The 15,899-nt window shown below is 50.2% G+C and overlaps 1 protein-coding gene across 1 annotated transcript in view; it reads right to left on the bottom strand.

Annotated features, from left to right (window-relative positions):
- Nucleotides 1-2,685: 2,685 nt before the first annotated feature.
- Nucleotides 2,686-15,899, bottom strand: part of MOB3A (MOB kinase activator 3A) — a 33,337-nt gene continuing 20,123 nt past the window's right edge. Inside the window, exons 4-5 of the mRNA XM_042250230.1 lie at nucleotides 6,251-6,359; nucleotides 2,686-3,669 (exon numbers count right to left, since the gene is read on the bottom strand). Coding sequence (XP_042106164.1) covers nucleotides 3,500-3,669; nucleotides 6,251-6,359 — 279 coding nt within the window. The 3' untranslated portion in view covers nucleotides 2,686-3,499. The remainder of the gene's footprint in view (nucleotides 3,670-6,250; nucleotides 6,360-15,899) is intronic.

Here is a 15,899-nt window from a genome sequence, read left to right as displayed (position 1 = left end):
GGTCCACCCCAATAGGCTTATAGGCCCAGCTGCTTCCCCAGGTTGCTCCCCAAGAGTTCATCCAATTGTTGACTGGGGAAAGGGGACGCAGTAGCGGTTGGCGACAGATCTGTGAAGAACCGTCCCTCAGTCCTGCAGAAAGGAACGTTTCCCTTGACTGATGGAGAAAAAGCCCAAGGGGTTAGCGGTGAACAGGACAGGAGGCAAAACACAGCCCCATTTTGGCTGGAGCCCTTGACCCAGGCTCTGAGAGAATGAACCAGCTCTCCATCCCCACAGCCCTGCCGCGGATGATCCTCAGAGCCCGTATCTGGACACTTAGTGTCTCACGTTTGCAGAGTAGACTGTCCTCCCTCCCGTCCAGGGCTCAGCCTGTCCACTGAAGCATACGTGCATGCGTGCATGTCTATGTGCACTCATAGACGGGCTGGGTAAGATGTGAGCTTCCAGAGGCTGCTTCTGGAGCCCAGAAGTCTGAAATTCAGGTGTCATCCTCAAGACCACACCCTCTCCGAAGGCCCCATGGGAGGATCCTTGCTACTTCTTCCAGCTTCTGGTACTTGTTGGCAATCCCCAGTACTCCTTGGCTGGTAGCCACATCACCCATTCTCCACCTGTCTTCATGTGACCATCTTTCCTGTCTCCCTGTGTTTCCTCTCTCTGCTAAGGACACCAGTCATTGCATTAAGGCCACCCTAATCTAGTACAACCTCATTTTAATTTGATCACACCTGGAGAGTTCTCTGCTGGTCTGGTGGCTAAGACTGTGCTCCCAATGGAGGGGACCCAGGTTTTATCCCTGTCAGGGAACAAGATTCCACGGGCCGCAACAAAGAACATGCATGCTGCTGACCTCAGGGAATAGAAATGAACTGAGGCCTTGCCTCAGGGCTATCTTCCTAGGTCCAGTGGAGCTCCAGTCCTGTGCAGCCTGATTTGGGAATCTGGCTGGTGGGGGCATATTTTTTTCCCTAAACCAGAAGCCAGGTCCAGCACTGGGCACTGCTCAGAGGAGCTCTTGTACTCTCACACAGTCTGGACAGGTGGTCCCTTGGTGAGCCCAGTAACGTGGGTGGGGAAACAGGAAACAGAGATGGGAAGATAGTCCCCATCTGTAAGGTCCTTCCACCTAGGTCTCCTCCCCTCAACCCAGCTGAACAGCCTCCCTGGCTCCTACCCATTCAATGCCAGGAGCCTCACCCCCTACCAGTCGTGACAACCAGACACCTCCCAGCATCTCCTGGAGAGCAGGATCACCCCCCACACACATACTGCTTATGCCCTCTGGGTGCCCTGAATCCTGCAGACCCCATCCTGTGCTTGAGGAGGGAGCACTTGGTTGGGTGCTGGGAGGGGGTCCTGGTGCACACATGGGCTCTTCAACAAGGGTAGGGGCCATGCATGTGTGTGCTGGAAACATGAGTTCTTGCATGTGTTGTGTGTGTCCATGGGTAAATACAGGTATATGCAAACAACCACTGCAGATCCCCTGGAATGGGACACTTGAGTCCCCAGGACTGAGCAACAGAATTGGCCTGGGTGCTGGCCGTTGTGGGGGCCCGGGTTGTGCTGGCCAAGGTGAGACAGCCAGGCCCAGCCCCAGCTCAGTCTGCACTGGGGGGAAGGTGCTGGCAATGGGAATGGGGGAGGGAGAGGAACCTCTGAGCCTGAGCTCCTGGCACAGAGGCCTCAGCCCTGTCCTGTCACAGACTGGCGGCCAGCTCTGGGCAACCTATTGCTGCCATCTTCCTTGAGGACAGCCCTGTTTGCAGGCCAAGCTCCCAGGGGTGCTGGGTGCCCAGGGGCTGGGAGGTACCTGGGGAGCTGGCCACCCTGCCCACCTCACCCTGGGACCCAAGGAGTCTTGCCTTCCTCTAGGAGACCCCACCTGCCAAGGAGGTGAGGCAGAAAGCCTGGGCCCCGGCTCCATTCCCTCCTGGCCAGTGTCTCCCTTTGGGGCCCTGTCGGGGTTGGGGCAGTAAGGCTTAGTCAGGGGCTGGTCCAGCAGGGGGAATGATGATACAGAGCTGTGGGCAGGATGGGCAGACTCTGGAACAAGGATACTCCCCCCACCCAAAGGATGGCAGGGAGGCAGACAGCTGGGGAAGGGGTCTCAGGATTGCCCTTGAAGAGCAGGAGTCAGAAGGCACTGGCCTGATCAAGGAGGACAAATTTCCTGTATCAGTTGGAGCAGTTCCGGGGCTACACAGCTTTTCCCTCCCCTCCTCAATCCCAGCTTCCTTTGTGGCATCCTAGGTGGCCAAGAGGAGAGGGGTCTGGCCTCCATCTTCCACCTTAGTCATGGATGAGGCTTGGCAGAACTCAGGCCAGAGGTGCAGGGAACCAGCTCTCTGAGAAGTAAATTCTACAAGGTGACTCTGCCCCTGTTGTATGTGGGCATCTCCCCCAAAGCCTAGAGGAGACAACAGGCAGGTTCTGAACCCCCGGGCCTCTGCTCCTCCTGCCCTCGGTGGGCCTGAGGAGCCAGGCTGGCTGGCTGGGTGAGGTCCACTCTGACCACCTCCTCCTAGGCCTGGCAGGGTAGCTGAGCCCTGAGATCCTGGGGCCTCAGTCATGCAGAGATCACCCCCCAGACAGCAGCCAGGGAATCCAAGGACAGCTCAGGACCTCCAGACCCAGCAGGGAGAGCCCCCAGATTTAGCAAATAAAAATACAAGATGTCACTTTAAAGTTGAATTTCATATAATGAATAACCTTTCAGTATCATTCTCATGTATATCCCAGGCATTAGTATATCCAAAATAATTATTCATTGTTTGTCTGAAATTCAAATTTAAATGTGTATTTTCTATTTTAATCTGGCAATCCTACCAAGGGGTAATGGTAAAGACTTTTGTCTTCCAGTGCTAAAAAGTACTACCCAGACTTCCCTGGTTGTCCAGTGGTTAGGACTCTGAGCTTCCAGTGCCTCACTGCGTGGGGCACAGGTTTGACCCCTGGTCAGGGAACTAAGATCCCACATGCCACTTGTAGTGAGGCCAAAAAATAAGAGCAGAACTTGTTGGGTGCTAGTGTGTGCGAGTGTGACCAGACTAGGGTGTGCATGTGTCTGTACATGTTTAGAGAGGCACTAAGCCTGTGTCCGCGTAGGGCAGACTGTGCGCGGGTGGAAGTGGATAGAGAGGGTGCATATGCACAAGAAAGCAGTAGGTGCCTGTGCCTGGTGAGGGATGGGGGTGCTGGGACCACCGCAGTACCCTCATAAGCCCCTGCCTTTGTGTGGAGCGCTGCGTCCCTCCCTCAGCTCAGGTGCCTGAGGCTTGGAGGGGGCACAGGGCTGGCAGAAGCCTGCTCCAGACACAGCTTCCAAGTCAGGATCAGGGTGTCGGAATCAGTCGGATCAGTACTCGGGGTTGAGGTGGCTGTGGTTCTAAAGGGCAGGTAGAGTTGACATCACGGGCTGGCACTCAGTCTGGTCCGTACCTTCTCTGCATGTTCTTACCTGTCCAGGGACAGGAACCACCAGTCCCCGGTCTTATCAGATCCCCAGGTAAGTGAGGGTCATGGTTAGGGTCATCACTGGGCCCTCACTGGGCTGGGGCCTCTGGACATGAGGGCCGGTGGCAGGAACATCTGATGCAAGTGGCTGTAAGTGTCCCTTCCTTCTGGCTGACTCACAGCCCGCTCCATTCCAGTGGCTCAGCAGTCCTGGGGAGGGAGCCAGGACCGCTGTCCTCAGTGGGGGTGGGGAGAGGGCAGGGAAAAGGGAAAGCAGGGGCGGGTGTGGCCAGGAGTCACAAGCTGGCTTGCCAGCCTGGCTGTGGGTGTCTCTGCAGCTCTGGAGCCTGCTCTGCTGTGGTGGTTGTGTGGCTTCTCAGGGGTCAGGCACTGAAAGTTCCCAAGGAGGTGCAGGGGTGGGATTGGGGCTGAGCAGTGCTGCCCTAACAAATGGCCAAAGGCTACACTTTGCCACTGAGATGGGTAGTTTGGCTTGTCGTCCACTTTCTCTCTGGGTCTCAGGCAGTGGTCACCCTGGTGGCTGTCAGGGGAGTCAGGTCTCCCACTCCCAGCTCCCCTGCCCCCGAGTAGTGATCTGGGCATCACCTACAGGAGCGCTTGGTTTAAGGAGGGTGAGGGGCTTTCCCGGGAACCTGTAGATATGAAACCTTACGAGGCAGAAGGGACTTTACAAATGAGATCAAGGGCCAAGAGATGGGGATGATCCTGGATTAGGGGGTCAGGCAGTGTCATCACAGGGTCCTTATAAGAGGGAGGAGGAGGGTCAGAGGCAGAGAGAGATGGAGAAGTTGTGCTGCTGGCTGTGAGGATGGAGGGAGGGGCCACAATCCAGGGAGGCGGGCACCTCCAGAACATGGGAAAGGCAGGAGCCAGTACTCCCCTGGAGTCTCTGGAGGGACCCGCCCTGCCCATGCCTGGATTTAACCCCATGAGACCAGAAGACCCCTGACCTTCAGAACTGTCAGAAAATACATTTCTGTCAGTTTTGACCCCCTAAATCTGTGGTATTTTATTACAGCGGCGGTAGGAGGCTCATACAGGCACTAACCCCGGCAGCATCCCAGAGTCCCCATTTAGCAGATGAGCAAAATGAGGCAAGTCCAGCCAGGCCTGGAGAAGGCCAACCCATCTGGCTTCCTGGCCAGGAACAGGGACTGGGGACAGGGGCAATGTCTTCAGTGGCCCTTGCAACTTGGACACCTGGGCCCAGTGTCTGCTGACCTGCCAAAGGCCACAGAAGCCTCTATGGCCGGAGGCGGGGGTTCTACATGACCCTGGGGCTGGCGCAGGGACCACGTTCCAGGAATGTCCTCCCCTGGTGTTGGATTTGCTTGTACTGCTAAATGCTCGGGCCGATCTGCTGCCTGGCGTGTGACCCGGTCCCTTTGAACCCTCCCCGCAATCTGCAGCGGGACGCCAGCAGCGCCCAGCCGGTTCCCACGCCGTGACCACCGCCAGGCGTGCCCTTCCCGGACGCCTCCTCATTCTCGTAGCTGGGTCTCCCGGGGCGCCCTTCGCTAGCTGCCCTTATGTGGCGGTCGGCCTGGGGCGATGACGGGAAAAGGGGGCGCCGTGATCTGTAGCACTAGGTGCCTCGGGGGCCTGGAAGGCCCCGCCTGCGCGGTGGCTGTGGCTTGGGGTCCCTGGGCCCCGCAGCCGGACCCGTTGCCGGGGCAACGCGTTTGCGTCAGCGAACCTGGCTCAGAGCCGGAGCTCCCTTGGAGTGGGAGGTGGGGCCCTGGCGTTAGGCCAATAGAATTCCAGAGATTGAACTCAAGGGGCGCGGCCGCGGCCTGCTCTCGGGCCAATGGGATTGCTGTTGTCTAGGTCGTGCTAGGAGGGCCACGTCCCTTTAAAGGGACCGCGCGAATCTCACTGCGTCGGGCTTGCCTCGGAGTTCAGGGAGAACGACGTAGTTTGGGGTTAGGGGTCTGCTCCCCAGGTGAGCATAGCAAGAGCGCGGAGGCACTGCATCTGGATCCCGCAGCTCCCCAGAAGGCGCCCCCTGCTCAGCATGCTGTGCTCCCCCCTCCAACCCCGCCCGGAGGATCAGTTACGCCCTAGGAGTTTAGGGCGAATCCCTCGCACCCCTGCCCTCGCCAAGACCCTACTGCAGCTGGGGAACCAGATTTGTCCCCAGGCCTGGGTCCCTGCACCCATCCCTATTCCTCGAGGGCCAGGAAACATCGCTCACAAGGACCCCGTCTCCACCTGTAGGTCCAGGAGGTTGGCCCCCTTGTGCCCAGGTCTCATGCCCCCGCACTATCCCCCCACCCCCTTCTCAGTTCCTGCAGAGGAAAGCAAAGGGGGTCGGCGGTGTGGGTCTGTTTCTTGTGGACTCTGGGGGCAATGTCCCCTCACTCTGGACAGGCCCTCCTGTCTGCTGTCTGGTGGTCCGTGTCAATGAAAGACAAATCAGGAGTAAGAAGTGACATTGGCAGATCCTGGGTGCAGAGAGCAGCCAGAAGTGACCCCCCCCCACACAGAAATAAAACACATTCACCTGCACCCTCTGAGTCCCACACCTGGTGTGCCCTCAGGGGTGGCCTATGGGGCCTAGAGATGCCCAAGGCCCGGGCCTCTGCCATGGCTGGTCCCAAAGAATAGAGAGGGGTGGCTGGACCCAGAGATCTGGGGAGGAGAGGGACAAAGAGATGGTTAGGGTCCCTGGTCCATGTCAGGCTTTGAGATGTGGACCCAGCTTCCCCCTGGTGGGCCTCTTTCCTGTCCCTCAATCACCCCTCACCCCAGCACCCGGAAAACCACTAACCTGAGATGTCCTGCTTTGGTCTTTGTCCTCTGGCCTTGTGAGATGTTAGTTTTAGTGGCAACTGGGTGGAGGGCATCTGGGATCTCATGGTACCATTTCTGCAACTTTTCTGTGAATTTGAAACTAGTTCAACATGAATCAAAAATGATAAATCACACCACTAGTGTTAAGTAGTCTCTAAACACTTTGTTGCCTGCCTCCCGCCACTAACCCATAACAGATGACCTGCAGGTGCAGCACAGCCCTCCAAGACGTGCAGCCGGACATGTTCCAGAAGACCCACGGCCTCCAGCTGTTCTGGAAGGACCTTTCCTGCGTCCAAGCAGGCCCTGTTCTTGGAGGGCTGGCTTTGGTCTGTGAAGCGGGGAGGGCCATTGGCACCCAGCCCCCTGAGACCCTTCTGGTGGGCTGTCTATGATGTCCATACTTTCCAGGGACGCTCCAGCCAGCAGGAAGCTCATCCATCACATGTTCAGGATTCTTTGAGGTTTACGAAGGTACCACTGGGGTGGGCTGTCTGTTTCCAGGGGGCCAGCAGGCTGTGCTGCTGGCTGTGAGGATGGAGGGAGGGGCCGTAAGCCAGGGAAGTGGTGGCTCTAGAAGCTGGGAGAGGCAGGAGCCAGTGGTCCCCAGAGCCTCCAGAGAGACTAGCCCTACCCATTCCTGGATTTTAGCCCAGTGTAACCCATGTGGGACTCCTGACCTCCAGAACTGTGAGATGACACATGTGTGTGGGTTTTTTTGGCTGTATCTTGCATCTTTTGGAAGCTCTTAGTTCCTTGACCAGGAATCGAACCCATGCCCCCTGCAGTGGAAGCACTGATTCCTAATCACTGGACCACGGAGGAAGTCCCAAACGTGTGGTTTTAAACCTTCAAGTTTTGGTGATTCATCACAGCAGTCACGAGAAACCAACAACCTCGGCCTAAGGGTTGAGCATGCAGGGCTGACTAGCTGTTGCTGCTCTAACAAACTGAAGCTGCTCCTGTACTGGTGCTGGGGGTCTGGACTGAAGGAAGAGCACATTCATTTGACAGAGTCCCTGCAAGAACTTGCAGGGGCCCTGGAGTGGAGTCAGAGGAACAAGCAGGGAGACAGGCTCACACAAAGTAAGGAAACAGGCCAGATGGTGGTAGAAGGGTGGTGGAGCCAGCACATGCCAGGCATCTTGAGGCTGCCTCCCTGACTCATGCCCAACCAGGTGCCTTGCTCACTGAGGTCAGGACTAGGGCGCAGTACTTGGCCAGAGGGAGAAGTTTCCAGTCACTTGGGCTGGGGGTCCTGGGCTGGGAGGCTTGGTGGGGACCACCTGACTTCAGCTCTACCTTCTAGCAAAGTGCTAAAAGGATCAAGTGTCCCTGTGGGACATCATGAGCTAGGTGCTCAGACAGACCCCTGGGAGGTGGGCCGTGGGGGGACCATGAAAGCCTGGCGGGTGTAGGGAGTGGCCTCCCCCGCCATCTGTTTCCCAGGTGGCCTTCCTGGAGCAGCGGGTATTCAAGGCCCTCAGTGGCGGTGGAGCCTGGAGCAGAGTCACTGGTATTTAAAACGTTCAGAACAAGCAAATCCACAGAGAAAATGGGGAATGGAGAGGGGCAGTGATTGCTAGTGGACGTGGGACTTCTTTTTCAGGGGTGAGAATGTTTTGGCACTGGAAAGAGGTGACAGCTGGATGACCTGTGAGTGGACCGAAAGCCCAGAACTGTCCACTGTAAATGGACGGACTGCAGAGAGTGTTGGCGATGGCTCACCAAGATGCTTGTCAACAAGAGACGTTGCACGGCCCAGTGGCGGCTGGCGACTGTGGTGACAGTGCCAGGTGCACACGGAGAGAGCTCTGCTGTCCTCTTAACTGAGGTTGGACGTGAAGTAAACATCCACACAGTTCATGTTTCCTGGCTGTGGCGGGGTGTGGAAGGAAAGCGTCTGGGTGGACAAAGAGGAGGAAACCAGCGAGCATCCGCTGCAGATCAGGAGCTGTGTGCTGAAGACTGCGCTTTCCAAAAACATCCATGGTGAGGAACAGCCACTGAGACAACACCTGCTCTTTCTTGCAAGAAAGTTCAGTGTACGTGAGAGAGGACACGGCTCAGAGGTGGTGCTGGTGGGGTCGTGAGGTCGGCAGCACCCCCAGATGCTACCCGGTGGGTCGAGGAAGGTGTCAACTTCCTGTGCCAGGAGCGTGCCCTGGAGCCTTCACACATGTGAGGGTCCTGCCCCCAGGAGACACTGGGATGATGGTGGGGGGCTCCTGGCATCGAGGGGGTGATGCCAAGGAGGCAGCTCCACACCCCACAGCACCCAGGATGCCCCCCACAGAGGATGATAAGCCCCAGTGCCAGCAGCACTAAGGGGGACAACTGGTCCAGAGAGCCTTCCCAGGAGGGAGCAGGAGGAAGCATCAGGAATGTCTCTGTAGGTACAGTGTTAATTGCTCAGCTGTATCTGACTCTTTTCAACCCTGTGGACTGTAGCCCATCATGCTCCTCTGTCCATGGAATTCTCCAGGCAAGAATACCATGTGGGTGTCCATTCCCCTCTCCAGAGGATCTTCCCAACCCAGGGACTGAACCCAGGTCTCCTGCACTGCAGGTGAATTCTTTACCATCTGGGCCACCCAGGAAGGTCCACGTGGGAAGACCTCTCCAGAGATGAATAACTGACTGCCTTCATGTCAGCAAATAGCCACCATCTGCGTTCCTGTCATGTGATGGAGTGACCCAGTATTTCAATGGTGGGATTCATGTCCACTTAATGAAAAAAAGCTGGACGGCTCTCAGGTGGCCACTGCGTTCCCACTTCCCAGTGGTCACACCCTGGTGCCATTCCCTCCCAAGTGTGAGCAGCACCAATGAATGGGGCAATAGTTATGTTGGGTTGTAATGCCCGTCTGGCTCACTGTCTCTCTTGTTGGCTGTGATGAAGCACGTGGCCATGCAGGGGTGGCCCGCGTGGTAGGGCCCTGAGGGTGGCCTCTGGTTGACGGCCAGTGAGAACTCAGTACTGCAACTGTAGGGAGCTGAACTCTGCCAACAACCACGAGAGCATCAAATAGAGTAGGATCCCTCCGTAGCTGGGCTTCCAGGTGAGACCCGCCCCCTCCAAACCCAGTCTCACTGCCACCTTAACTGCAGCCCAGGAAGGGGGATGCAGCTGGCCAGGGCCTGGACTCCTGCCCCACGGGAACTGTGAGATTGCAAATGGGCACTGTCTCAAGTTGTTCTGTGTGTGGTGTTTTGTTATATAGCACTAGCTGACTAATACAGTGATTCCATTATTAATAACTAACTGCTTCTCTTAAGAGAAGGCGATGGCACCCCACTCCAGTACTCTTGCCTGGAAAATCCCATGGACGGAGGAGCCTGGTGGGCTGCAGTCCATGGGGTTGCAAAAGAGTTGGACACAACTCAGCGACTTCACTTTCACGCACTGGAGAAGGAAATGGCAACCCACTCCAGTGTTCTTGCCTGGAGAATCCCAGGGACAGGGGAGCCTTGTGGGCTTCTGTCTTTGGGGTCGCACGGAGTCAGACACGACTGAAGTGACTTAGCAGCAGCAGCAACAGTCAGGACACTTCCCTTAAAATCTGGGCTCTTAAATAAACCCATGCAGCTATGGGTACCTTATTTTTGACAAAGGAGGCAAGAATATACAATGGGGCAAAGACAGCCTCTTCAATAAATGGTTCTGGGAAAACTGGACAGCTACATGTTAAAGAATGAAGTTAGAACATTTCCTAACACCATACACAAAGATAGACGCAAAATGGATTAAAGATCTAAATGTAAGACCAGAAACTATAAAACTCTTAGAGGAAAACATGGGCAGAACACTCGATGACATAAATCAAAGCAAGATCTTCTGTGACCTACCTCCTAGAGTAAGGGAAATAAAAACAAAAGTAAACAAGTGGGACCTGATTAAACATAAAAGTTTTTGTACAGCAAAGGAAACTACAAGTAAGGTGAAAAGACAACCCTCAGAATAAGAGAAAATAATAGCAAATGAAACAACTGACAAAGGATTAATTTCTAAAATATACAAGCAGCTTAAAAAACTCAGTACCAGAAAAACAAACAACCCAATCAAAAAGTGGGAAAACTACCTAAACAGACATTTCTCCAAAGAAGACATACAGATGGCTAACAAACATATGAAAAGATGCTCAGCATAGCTCATTATTAGAGAAATGCAAATCAAAACTACAAAGAGATATCACCTCACACCAGTCAGAATGGCCGTCATTAAAAAGTCTACAATCAATGCTGGAGATGGTGTGGAGAAAAGGGGACACTCTTGCACTGTTGGTGGAGTGTAAATTGATACACCAACTATGGAAGATGGTATGGAGAGTCCTTAAAAACTAGGAATAAAACTACCATATGACCCAGCAATCCCACTCCTAGGTATATACCCTGAGGAAACCAAAATTGAAAGGGACACAGGTATGCCAGTGTTCACTGTAGCACTATGTACAATAGCTAAAACATGGAGAAGGAAGTGGCAACCCACTCCAGTGTTCTTGCCTGGAGAATTTTAGGGACGGCGGAGCCTGGTGGGCTGCCGTCTATGGGGTCGCACAGAGTCGGACACGACTGAAGTGACTTAGCAGCAGCAGCAGAACATGGAAGCAACCTAGATGTCCATCAACAGATGAATGGATAAAGAAGTTGTGGTACCTATCCACATGGAATATTACTCAGCCATAAAAAGGAATGCCTTTGAGTCAGTTTTAATGAGGTGGATGAACCTGGAACCTATTATACAGAGTGAAGTTGAATCAGACATAAAAAGATAAATACTGTATTCTAACACATATATACAAAATCTAGAAAAATGGTACTGAAGAATTTATTTACAGGGCAACAATGGAGAAATAGACATCGAGAACAGACTTATGGACATGGGGAGAGGAGAGGAGAGGGTGAGATGTATGAAAGAGTAACATGGAAACTTACATTACCATATGTAAAATAGATAGTCAACAGGAATTTTCTGTATGTCTCAGGAAACTCAAATAGGGGCTCTGTATCAACCTAGAGGGGTGGGATGGGGAGGGAGATGGGAGGGAATTTCAAAAAGGAGGGGATATATGTATACCCATGGCTGATTCATGTTGAGGTTTGACGGAAAACAGTAGAATTTTGTAAAGCAATTATCCTTCAATAAAAAATAAATTAATTAAAAAAAAAACCTGGGCTCTTGGGCTTTCCTGGTGGTCCAGTGGTTAAGACTCCAAGCTTCTACTGCAGAGAGATGGATTTGATTCCTGATCGGGGAAGTAAGATTCTGCATCCTGCACAATAGGGCCAAAATTTTTTTTTAATAAAAAATATCTGGGCCCTTCCCCCTCATGCAGAGGTATCCATTCTGGAGAAAGTTTAGTATATTTCTATTGGCTGAGAGTTAGTTAACCTCAGGCTATTAATTTCTAGTTTCACTGCTGTCCTGTAAGCCCTGACAGTTGATTTTTTGTTCTTTTTTTTGTAACACAAGTGCCTGACTTACACGCTTTGATTGCCAAGGTACCCACTTCAAAGACGGCATCTGGAATAAACACCTTGCAGCCAACAAGGTGGCTTGTTAAAAACCAGGTGACCTCCCCCACTGAGTTAGAGATCTCAGTTGGTATGCATAACCGACCATTTGGACTGCTTGCTTTTTCTCTTCTCACACTTTAAACTCCTGCTCGTATGTTTGGAATTCACCAATAAATAGTGAGCCTGTGGAACCTAGGCCCCCACGCTCAACCCCAATAAAACCAGAACCAGACTCCCCAGCTTTCTCTCTACCCAAGACCTTGCTGTGTGGGCCCAGGTCTTGTAAGTAATAAACTTTTTTTTTTCCTAAAAGTCTCCTGATAGTTATTGCAGGTTGTCCTGCAATCGTAGTAAGACCCACAGGAGCTGGTCCAGCCACACTGGTTTTCAAGAAGCTGAAACCCACTTACAACAATCACCTTCTGATTAGAGGTGACAGCCTATACAGTTTGGGGTATTATCTCATGTATTTTTGGAATTTGACATTTTTCCTATAGTTGAAGAGATCAATTAAAAAAGAAAATCAGTTTTTACAAATGCTTTGACAATAGTCTAGCAAAAATAGAGTTTCTCCAGTTTAAATTTAAAACACTGATAGCGAATAAACTTTAATAAATGACCTATGTATAAAACATCTTATGTTTATAATATTTAATACATTAATTTGTAAATGAATTATAGGAAACAAAGTAATATGTTAAGAAATCAATATATCATTTTATAATTAATCTATCCATAAATTTATATATTGATATGTTGTTGTTGTTTAGTTGCTAAACTGTGTCTGGCTCTTTTCTGACACCCTGGACCGTAGCCTGCCAGGCTCCTCTGTCCATTGGATTTCCCACTCAAGAATACAGGAGCGATATATTGATACATCACTAAATTAATACATTTTCTTAGCTGGCAGGAGAAGTAACTGTAAATGTTTAATAAATCATTCTGCCATGTTTTCCTTGAATTTCTTTTTTTTATTGAACTATAGTTGATTTACAAAGTTGTGTTCATTTCAGGTGTACAGCAAATTGATTCAGTTATGTGTGTGTGTGTGTGTGTGTGTTTTCAGATTCTTTTTCCTTAAAGCTTATGACAAAATGTAGAGTATAGTTCCCTTTATTTTCTTTCCTGGCCATGCTGCGTGTCTTGCAGGATCTTAATTCTCTGACCAAGGACTGAACCTGAGCCCTTGGCAGTGAAAGTGCACAGCCCTAACCATTGGACCACCAGGGAACTCCCAGGTATAGTTCCCTTTGCTATACAGTAAGTTCTTGTCATTAATTTCTTTTAAGAAATATTTACTTATTTGGCTGCATAGAGTCTTAGTTGCAGCATATGGATCTTTAGTTATGGCACTGAGGATCTTTAGTTGTGGACTCTTAATTTTGGAATGTGGGATCTCGTTCCCTGATCAGGGATGAAATCCTGCATTAGGATTACTGAGTCTTAGCTAGTGGACCACCAGGGAAGTCCCTGATTATCTAATTTATATATAGTAGTGTGTGGGATTCTCCAGGCAAGAACACTGGAGTGGGTTGCCATTTCCTTCTCCCATGCATGAAAGGGAAAAGCGAAAGTGAAGTCGCTCAGTCATGTCTGACTCTTAGCGACCCCATGGACTGCAGCCCACCAGACTCCTCCATCCATGGGATTTTCCAGGCAAAAGCACTGGAGTGGGTGCCATTGCCTTCTCCGATCTATTAATCCCATACTCCTAATTTATCCCTCTTCCTATTTCCCCTTTGGTAACCATAACTTTGTTTCCTATGTCTGTGGGTCTACTGTTGTTTTGTAAATAAGTTCATAAGGTATCATTTTCTAAGTCTTCCTTGAATTTCTATTTCATTTAATGTATTTCAATACATAAAGTTTTCTAACTAATATATTTTCCCTATAGCGATATTAATCAGGAAACTTGGTCAAAATAAGTATACTGTTTCCTGTATGTATTAATATTGCAATCACTGCTTTTTCATGGTTGGCTTTGCTTAGATATAACTTGGCCTTATCTACTCTGAACTGTGCCAAGCCATTTATATAAGAACTTTATTGGGATAAAAGTCACATGAGATTCTCCCAAGGTAAGCATATAGCCCAGGGGTTAGGATACACAGAACTGTCTAGGTCTGTGTGAAAAGAAGAAAATGCTAAGATCACAGTTTTACTTCTGAGACACTCTCATATTTTACTAGGAGAATCAACCTCAATTTCAGGGGTAAGCCAACTTTTTCCATGAAGGCCCGAGAGTGGCTGTTTTCAGCTTCTGTGTGACAACTGCCCCTTGTGTTATATAGGTGATATACAGGTGAACGTGCAGGGTCTGGTACCAATAAAACCTTATTTATAAAACCAGGTGGGGACTCCATATAGCCAAGCCTGGTCTATGACTGCTGCCTTAGTTTTCCATGAACTAATCCCATACATGCTTTAAAATATTCATCTTTTAAAAAATAAATAAATAACTAAATAAAATATTCATCTTTGCTGTTTACTGTATTTTCTATCTTTTGTAGCTGCTGTTGTTCCTGTCTTTGTCCCTCCAGTTAATTTCAAAGGATGCATATTATTTTACATTTTACTATTGGTTAGTCATATATATATATGTGTGTGTATATATATATATAGTGATAATTGGTGAATTAAGTTCACTGTTAATATATATTATCGTATATTATATTAATATATATCATATTGTAATACACAATCATATATACTAATACATAATACATCATTATGTATTAATATATATATATTGACAGAGCAAACAATTTTGCCAATTACCATCATCTATGAAACAGCATCTAAGGATTTCCCAGATTGTCCAATGGTTAGGGCTCCATGCTTCCGTTGCAGGGGGCACCAGTTCCATCACTGGTCAGGAATCCAAGATCCCACATACTGCGTGGCGTAGCCAAAAGATAAAAATAAATATTAAAATTGAAAAAAAAAAACCAGGCTGTTTATAAAGATACAACTAGAGGAATATTATTGTAGCCATAAATAGTGGCAACAACCCAGAGGGGCGTTGTCAACTTGGAGGCACCTATAAAATGCATGCTCAACAGAGGAATGAATCTATTTGGGCTTTTTCTTTTCTTTCTTTTTGATGTGTACCATTCTTAAAGTCTTTATTGAATTTGTTACAATACCTCTTCTGCTTTATGTTTTGGTTTTTTTTGGCTGATATGTGGGTATCTTAGCTCCCCAACCAGGTATGGAACTTGCACTCTCTGCGTTGGAAGGCAATGTCTTAACCAGTGGACTGCCAGGGAAATCCCTGTCTGGGCTTTTCCAAGTCCTCCATCTGTCCCCAGAGCCGCCTTCCCCTCTTCAACCCCACACGGCCCCTCCTTTTGGTGGTCAAGATGCAAACCACTTATCAAATTCCAGACTTCAGTCAATCTTTATGAATTGGAAAAGGATTCAAATTGTCTCTACCTTAAAAAAAAAAGTCTCTATCTTGACCTTGTTCTGACTCAGGAACAACTTGTAGAAGCAGCGCCAACCAACAGTAGCAGAAAATGGGAGTCGTGGAGACGACTGACGAGGGCTAGCGGGAAGGAGCTGAGGATGTTTTCTGTTTAGCTGATCTTGAATTAGAATTTCAATAGCCCCTGTGGCTAGTGGCTGCCATATTGAATAGTACCAGTCAAGGACAATGCCCCCCCAGTTTGGAAGTTTCCAGTAGCAAGGGGGTTCCTGATCTTCCGAGATGGCCCTACTGTGACCCCACTTTCTTCTTCTCCACTTTCTGGAAGAACACCCCTTCTGGGTTATTCTGCCTTCTTTGTCACGTCCATTGTGATGACTCAGATCCACAGCCATGCCTCAGTGGTGGCCAGGAGGGAACAGGGCCAGCTGGTTTTGTCCAAGAAACACAGCTGGTTCCTTTTGCCACTGCCTCCTCTGGTACCATTCCAGACACCATTTCCTACCTCCCACAACCTCTCCTGGTTGAACAAGTTTTGGGGTGAACTGTCCTGTTAGGATGAGTGATTACCAGGCCAGTGGAGGGAAGGGTTGCCCAGAAGCTAGCCTGGCTAATCTTAGCATTCCAGGCAGCCCAAGTCAGTAGGTCCCAGGAGTTCAGTGTATGAAACACTTCCTTCCAA

Source organism: Ovis aries, chromosome 5 (genome assembly GCF_016772045.2).
Source record: "Ovis aries strain OAR_USU_Benz2616 breed Rambouillet chromosome 5, ARS-UI_Ramb_v3.0, whole genome shotgun sequence".
NCBI lineage: Eukaryota > Metazoa > Chordata > Mammalia > Artiodactyla > Bovidae > Ovis > Ovis aries.
This window is presented reverse-complemented; position numbering and strand designations above follow the sequence as displayed.